Consider the following 7,342-nt stretch of genomic DNA (forward strand, 5'->3'; position numbering starts at 1 on the left):
ATGATTAAATTGTATCTAGATAATTATATATATACTGTACTTAACAAACAAAAAAATAGCATGCATACCAATTATTGTAAAAAAAAAATCTACAATAATGTATTATATAAGTTACATATTTTTTGTTGTTGTTGTCAATATCAATCATACAATTTTATAAATCAATAATTTAATAATAATTTTTGTTTTTTTTATTTTACAAAATTAATACACTGATCATACACACAGTACCTATTATTTTAATAATCAATTATCATGGATACCATTGATATACTGTATTATATACAGTGTACTTACCATTTAACTACATAGTTATGTATTATATGTTAGATATTTAACGATAAAAATAAAACTTTAAAAATCATTACAACATTACCTAAGATTACTATTAAAATATATATTTTATTTATGACATTATAATATAATATTAATACATAATATCAAATATATATATATTAATCTAATTAATTAAACATTTAAAGTTAATATTAATTAAAATAACGATGCAATGTGTGAACAATACAATATAATATAAGCATATATTGTATATCACTTAATAAAATATGCACAAATAAAATACAATTGGATACCAATATTTTATATAATAATAATAGTTTATCAATTAATTAATTAATTAACAACAATTAAATTAAATACTAGAAGACCTATCTATCTATCAATCAATATATCATTTATATAAGTGTATAACCAATTTAATAGCCGTATAATAATAATAATAATAACTAGAAAAATGCTATTATTTGGGATCATTGGGTATATTATAGTAGTTATTGTATAGCCGTTTGCCTAACATATAGACCATTCCTAAGGTCAATGTGCCGACGGCGATACCCTGGGAGGCCACTCGCAATTGGATCAGATAGAGTGATACGGGCATATCGCCCCGATGTTTGAAACGGTAGGCACCGTATAGGGCCGCACACCCGAAACCAGTCAACGCTATAGATGTGAGATACAAAAAAAAGGTGACCATTAATATCTCGGGCGGTAATATTTTGTGTGTGTGACTTACCGATCGGGAAAAACGGGTTATCTCTAGCCTTTCGGGTCAACTTTCCGCCCGAAGTCTCTTCAGTATAATAGGACGCCGACTGTTGTTGCCGGGGGTCTACTGAATGTGTTTGTGTGGCCATCGGTAATGTCGTCGTCGTCGGCGGAGTTGTTGTGTCGATGTTATGCTGTTGGCTACCAGTGCTCGGCATCTACTGTACTGATGATACCAGTGCTGTATCGTCTCCTAAACGGTCGGTTATTTTATAACACAATTGGTTTATATACCGATACAAAAAAAACGGACCGAAAAATAATTGATTGAATTTTATTTTTATTTTATCAATCAATTCATTGATATATTGAAATCATTGCAATACATGACATCATATGATTTTTCAATGCAATGTTAAGTTTTTTTGTCACATAAATTATGTTTCAGTTATTTATTTAAAAAAAAAAAAATATTTTCAATGATTGATAAATATGTTTGTATTTAAAAAAAATAATTTTTCTATTAAATGTTTTTTTTTAAAAAAACTATATAATATTATATATACTGTCCATAATTTTTAAGTAATATAAACTTAATTAATGTTAATTTTTTTAAAAATTGTTGTTGAATTAGTTAATAATAATAATAATAATAAATTAAAAATAACAAATATAGACGTAATTTATGTCCAAATAAACATCAATGTGTTTGTGTGTGCGGTTTGTATCGTAAATTGAATCCAATTATTATTATTATTATTATTTAGTAAACAATATATTTAGTTATTATTACAGTATTTTTTGTGTCAATTAAATAGTGTCCACAAAAAAAACATATAAAATCAATGACACCATTGCATGTCATCATCACTATTAGCTGATCCATTGCGCCAGTGATTACCACAACAACAACAACACACACACAGACAGAAAAATAATGCCAGAAATAGTCGTAACAAATAGCGAACTAAACGACGACTATCTAATCGGTTTGTCCCGTAAGTACTGGTCGCCGGCAACTTTCGGCCAATGGTCACCGTTTGATAGGCAATTGGTTACCGATATCTATAAGAATGAGATTCAATTGTCGTCGCCGTCAGCGTCGTCCTCGTCGTCGTCGACCACCGGTGTCCGCGGCAGTGCCGACAGAGGCGGAGGATTCAATACCAGACGTATTGTTATACTCGAGTTGAGCCGTTATCTTGAAAACTATTTGTGGCCAAATTTTGGCCAATTGGTGACTGCCGATGCTGCTGTCGGTGTCGAGTATCTAATGTCAATCGTTGTGATGGTTAACGAAAAATTTCGCGAACGAGTCAACGTTTGGCAGTGTTTCGAAATGAATCCCCAGTTTTTCGGCCAATTGGTCAGTCAAGTGACTCGGCTGATGATCGCGAAAGAGACCGCCGATAACTTGTCGTTCAAAGAGAGAACAGCTTTACTGGTGTTTATCATACATTGTTTCAATGGTATAGAAGTTAAGATAATCAGAGACGAAATCCAAAAGTATGTGTCGCTAAGTATTTGGTCAAATTTGTCGGCAAAACGCCGGGAAATGGAGTTCAAAAAAGTACCGAAACTAAGAAAGTATTGGTCGGCCATACAAAAGAAGGACAAACAGATGGACAGTGAAACCCGTGAAAGAGTTTTGTTTGAAAGAAGTTTTTTATGTAATCTAATCAAACAGTTTTTCGGTTATCTGTCACTGATTCCGGCCGCCGCTGACAATGAGATCGCAAAACTGGACAAACGATTGTACGATTGTGTCCACTATTGCGAACGATTTCTCGAACTGATGATCGACTTGGAATCGATTCTCCAGACCCGACGTTTTTTTAACGCAATCTTCGACGACCAACACGTTGTTATTAGAGCCCGAATGTCTAATCTGGCCCAACGTACGGGTCGCGAGTCCAAACTGTTCGGTCAATTACTCGAAATGTTGGTCTTCTATGCCGACTTCGAAATCGACGACATGACCGGCGAAGCGATGACTTATCAGCAGATTATGAAACAACACTACGATGCCATTCATCGGCTACAGATCCAAGTGTTCCAACATTTTCCTGCACTTCGACAAGTATTTCTGGCCAATGTTTCGGCAATTGATTCCCGATCGACACTTGCCAAACACTTTCAATCGCTTACGGATTCAGATCTTCTTAAATTGGCCGAACTGTTGGGTTTCGGCGACGAAGATGTGTTGAGAGAATCGTACGACAAGAATCTGATTAAGGAATTGATTTACAAAAAACACGAACGCAAGACATCTCGTCTTCAGTCACTGAATGAGATGCCATTATATCCGTCGGAAGCGATTATTTGGGACGAAAATCTGGTGTCGTCTCAGTATTTCTCGAGTGATGCCTGTCTGGCGCTACCGAAACTCAACCTACAGTTCCTCACACTTCATGACTATTTGCTTCGAAATTTTCATTTGTTTCGACTGGAATCGACTTACGAGATTCGACAGGACATCGAACAGGCCGTCTCCCATATGAAACCGTGGCGTACGGAAAACGGTGGCCTAATGTTTGGCGGCTGGGCCCGTATGGCCATCGGTATCGATAGTTTTACTATCATTGAAGTACGCAAACCAAATCTCGGCGACAAACAGCCATCACGAGTCCGGGCCGACATTGTGGTCAACTTGAATGTACACAAAGATGTCAAGCACGAATGGGAAATGTTGCGCAAACACGATGTCTGTTTTTTGATTACCGTCAGACCCCGATGTCCACCGGGAACTGCTTACAAATACAAAGAACCGTTTATACCTCAAGTAGGACTTACTTATGTTAGGGGTTGCGAAATCGAGGGTATGCTCGATCCGCACGGAAAGATTGTCGACGAAACATCACTCGACAAACCGTTCTATAATTCAGATTTCCGTACGTTTCGTGTTTGGTTAGATTGTAACCAATATAAGGAAGACATGGACAGGACTAGTGGCGGAAGCGGTGACAGTGGCGGCGACGCCGAAGATATCTACGATTCGTTCAATATACTGGTCCGACGTAAACCTAAAGAAAACAATTTCAAAGCTGTTTTGGAAACCATTAGAGACCTAATGAATACCGAATGTGTTGTACCCGAATGGCTACAGGAAGTCCTACTCGGATTCGGTGATCCATCGGCGGCTCACTACTCGAATATGGCGACCAAATTGTCGACAATCGACTTTTGCGATACGTTTCTCGATTTTGATCACCTGAAAGAGTCATTTTCCGGTTATGACATTCAAACAACTAATGATTCTTCAGCAGCAAAACAATTGATTCCACCGTTTAAAGTGACATTCAATGATGAAGACGATGATAGCGATGAGGAAGATGGCGATGACAATGAAATGAAGAACAAGAAGACCAAATCGCTAATTGTTGTCCCATATGTTTTGCCAAACAGAGGTCCGTATGATATGGAAAACGGTGTCAACAAGAAAAATACTATACGCTTTACACCGACTCAAGTGGAGGCTATCAAATCGGGTACACAACCGGGCCTTACCGTTATTGTTGGTCCGCCGGGAACCGGCAAAACTGATGTTGCCGTACAAATCATATCAAACATTTACCACAACTTTCCCGATCAGCGGACACTGATTGTTACCCATTCGAATCAGGCACTGAATGCCTTGTTTGAAAAGATTATGTCACTGGACATCGATGAACGACATCTGCTACGTCTGGGTCACGGCGAAGAATCGCTGGACACTAGTAAAGATTTTAGTCGATACGGCCGCGTAAACTATGTTCTGGCCAAACGATTGGATCTACTAGGCCAAGTCGAACAATTGGCCAAATCATTGAACATCCAATCGGATGTTGGCTATACGTGCGAAACGGCCGGCTATTTCTATTTGTATAACATACTGTCCCGTTGGGAACGGTATCTATCAAAACTGCGAACCATTGACCGGACGATTAGGACGCCCGAAGTCGTCGCCCAATTGTTTCCATTTCACAAGTTTTTCGCGACTGCACCGCAACCGTTGTTTAGGGGACAGTCGTTTGACGATGACTTGGAATTAGCCAGAGGTTGCTATCGACATATAAAGCAAATTTTTACCCAATTGGATGAATTTAAAGCTTTTGAAATGTTACGATCGGGTTTGGATCGGTCGAACTATTTGCTGGTCAGAGAGGCGAAAATCATAGCCATGACCTGTACTCATGCGGCACTCAAACGCAAAGAGTTGGTCCAAATTGGTTTCCAATACGACAATATATTGATGGAAGAGTCGGCACAGATACTCGAAATTGAGACATTCATACCATTATTGTTGCAGAACTCTGAGAATGGACACAATCGACTAAAACGATGGATAATGATCGGCGATCATCACCAGTTGCCACCCGTTATCAAAAATATGACATTCCAGAAGTTTTCCAATTTGGAACAATCGCTGTTCACCCGATTCGTGCGGTTGGGTGTCGGTACTGTCGATTTGGACGCCCAGGGCCGAGCCCGACCATCACTGTGCTCGTTGTATAAGTGGCGCTACAAACGGTTGGGTGATCTCAAACATGTACTATCGTTACCCGAGTATCAGTTTGGAAATCCCGGTACGGTATAACACACAAACTAATTACCGTATTATTAAAATTAAAATGATTTTTTGTTGTTGTTCATAGGATTCAAGTATGACTACCAGCTCATTGATGTTGACGACTATAACGGTATCGGCGAATCGGAACCCGTAGCCCATTTCTATCAGAACTTAGCCGAAGCCGAATACCTGGTGGCCACATTCATGTACATGCGATTGATGGGCTATCCCGCCGATAAGATAACAATACTGACCACCTATAATGGTCAGAAACATTTGATTCGCGATGTTGTCAAACAAAGATGTGCCACAAATCCGTTCATTGGTTTTCCATCAAAGGTTTGTTTGTGTCTTTGAATTTAAATAATTGATTGAAATTTATATTATTATTATTATTTTTAGATAACAACTGTCGATAAATATCAGGGCCAACAAAACGATTATATATTACTATCATTGGTCAGAACGAAAACGGTTGGCCATATTCGCGATGTCAGGCGTCTGGTAGTAGCCCTGTCCAGAGCCCGGTTAGGACTATACATATTTGCCCGGATATCCCTGTTTCGCAATTGCTACGAACTGTCCGATGCATTCAAACTGTTAACACAACGACCCGATTGTTTGCATCTGTTACCGGCGGAAAACTTTACCGATTGTAGTCGAAAACTATTAGAAACAGATAGTTCGGAAACGCCCGAAGTGAAGGACAACAGCGGCGGTGGCGACAAAGTTGTCATCAAAAATATGCAACAAATGGTTCAATTTGTTTATCAATATTATCAACAAAAAGTCGAACAATGGAAACAAACTGATCCGCAAATGTTGGATAGAGTACTGAATAAAACAAACAATAAGAGCCAACAACAACAAGAATCGGCCGCAGATGAAGTGATGACGGAATCATTGGCTGATGATAATGAAGAATCTGGTGGTAATGATAATAACGACGACAACAATAATGACAAACAAGAAGAAGAAGAAATGGATGATAAAGAAGACGATGAAGAAGAGGAAGATTTAGGTTTCGAAAAGCTAACAGAAGACGATACGGGAACTGAAGATATTGTTGAAAACATGAGTATAACAGATGACTAAACAAAAATTTGTTAAATTAATTAATTAAATAAAATAAAATAAAATAAAATAAAATAAAATAAAATAAAATAAATAAATATATATATAATAATAATAATAATAAAATCAATGTCAAAATTCATTCATCTAAATAATTATCATAACATTTACTATTTTATATGTTTTAAAAAAAATAAAATAAATAATTTTATCATTAATTAAATAAGTTATTAATTTTTCACATATATTCTAAAATAATTAAACATTTTTATATGTTTTTTTCGTAATATAATACTATGTAATATATAATATTACGGTATATTTGGAAATGTTAGGATAAAACTTGAAAAATTATGATTAATTTTTTTCAAAAAAAAAAATATAAAAAAAATACAGTCATCTATTATAAACTCACCTATATCAATTAATATAATATTACACACAAGTTAACATGAAATTTAACCCAGTACTATTGATTTGTTTGTTTGATTATTATTTTGTTGTTATTGAAAAATGTACTTGATAATTTGTTTATTTATTTATTTATTGCACTATTTGTTACTCTAGTAGTAGTAGTAGTAGACATTTGATGTGCTAAATATATTTTGTGATTATAAATTTATTTATTTTATTTATTTTTTTGATGTTGTTGATTTTATATACTGCAGTATTTATATACATGTATGGCCTGTCACTAACAGATTTCATATACAG

The 7,342-nt window shown here is 36.1% G+C and overlaps 2 protein-coding genes across 2 annotated transcripts; one reads left to right on the top strand and one right to left on the bottom strand.

Annotated features, from left to right (window-relative positions):
• Positions 1-667: 667 nt before the first annotated feature.
• LOC128955338 (HIG1 domain family member 1A, mitochondrial-like) lies at positions 668-1,412 on the bottom strand. The gene is made up of 2 exons (XM_054301003.1): positions 1,034-1,412; positions 668-960 (listed from the first exon to the last, which is right to left on the bottom strand). Exons 1-2 carry the CDS (start codon positions 1,221-1,223, stop codon positions 758-760), a joined length of 393 nt encoding a protein of 130 aa, XP_054156978.1. The 5' UTR covers positions 1,224-1,412; the 3' UTR covers positions 668-757.
• A 291-nt stretch (positions 1,413-1,703) lies between these two features.
• On the top strand, positions 1,704-6,779 carry LOC128955047 (RNA helicase aquarius-like). The gene is made up of 3 exons (XM_054300679.1): positions 1,704-5,570; positions 5,640-5,893; positions 5,957-6,779. Exons 1-3 carry the CDS (start codon positions 1,943-1,945, stop codon positions 6,647-6,649), a joined length of 4,575 nt encoding a protein of 1,524 aa, XP_054156654.1. The 5' UTR covers positions 1,704-1,942; the 3' UTR covers positions 6,650-6,779.
• Positions 6,780-7,342: the final 563 nt, after the last annotated feature.

This window comes from Oppia nitens, unplaced genomic scaffold, assembly GCF_028296485.1.
Source record: "Oppia nitens isolate AA-2021 unplaced genomic scaffold, nextdenovo-longstitch-racon4-pilon3 scaffold2_pilon_pilon_pilon, whole genome shotgun sequence".
Lineage (NCBI taxonomy): Eukaryota > Metazoa > Arthropoda > Arachnida > Sarcoptiformes > Oppiidae > Oppia > Oppia nitens.

Coding starts and splice junctions, on each gene's coding strand:
- LOC128955338 (XM_054301003.1), bottom strand. CDS start 1,223: ATGCCGAGCACTGGTAGCCAACAGCATAACATCGACACAACAACTCCG. Junction 961..1,033: donor TAACCCGTTTTTCCCGATCG/GTAAGTCACACA, acceptor TCACATCTATAG/CGTTGACTGGTTTCGGGTGT.
- LOC128955047 (XM_054300679.1), top strand. CDS start 1,943: ATGCCAGAAATAGTCGTAACAAATAGCGAACTAAACGACGACTATCTA. Junction 5,571..5,639: donor GTATCAGTTTGGAAATCCCG/GTACGGTATAAC, acceptor TGTTGTTCATAG/GATTCAAGTATGACTACCAG. Junction 5,894..5,956: donor TCATTGGTTTTCCATCAAAG/GTTTGTTTGTGT, acceptor TATTATTTTTAG/ATAACAACTGTCGATAAATA.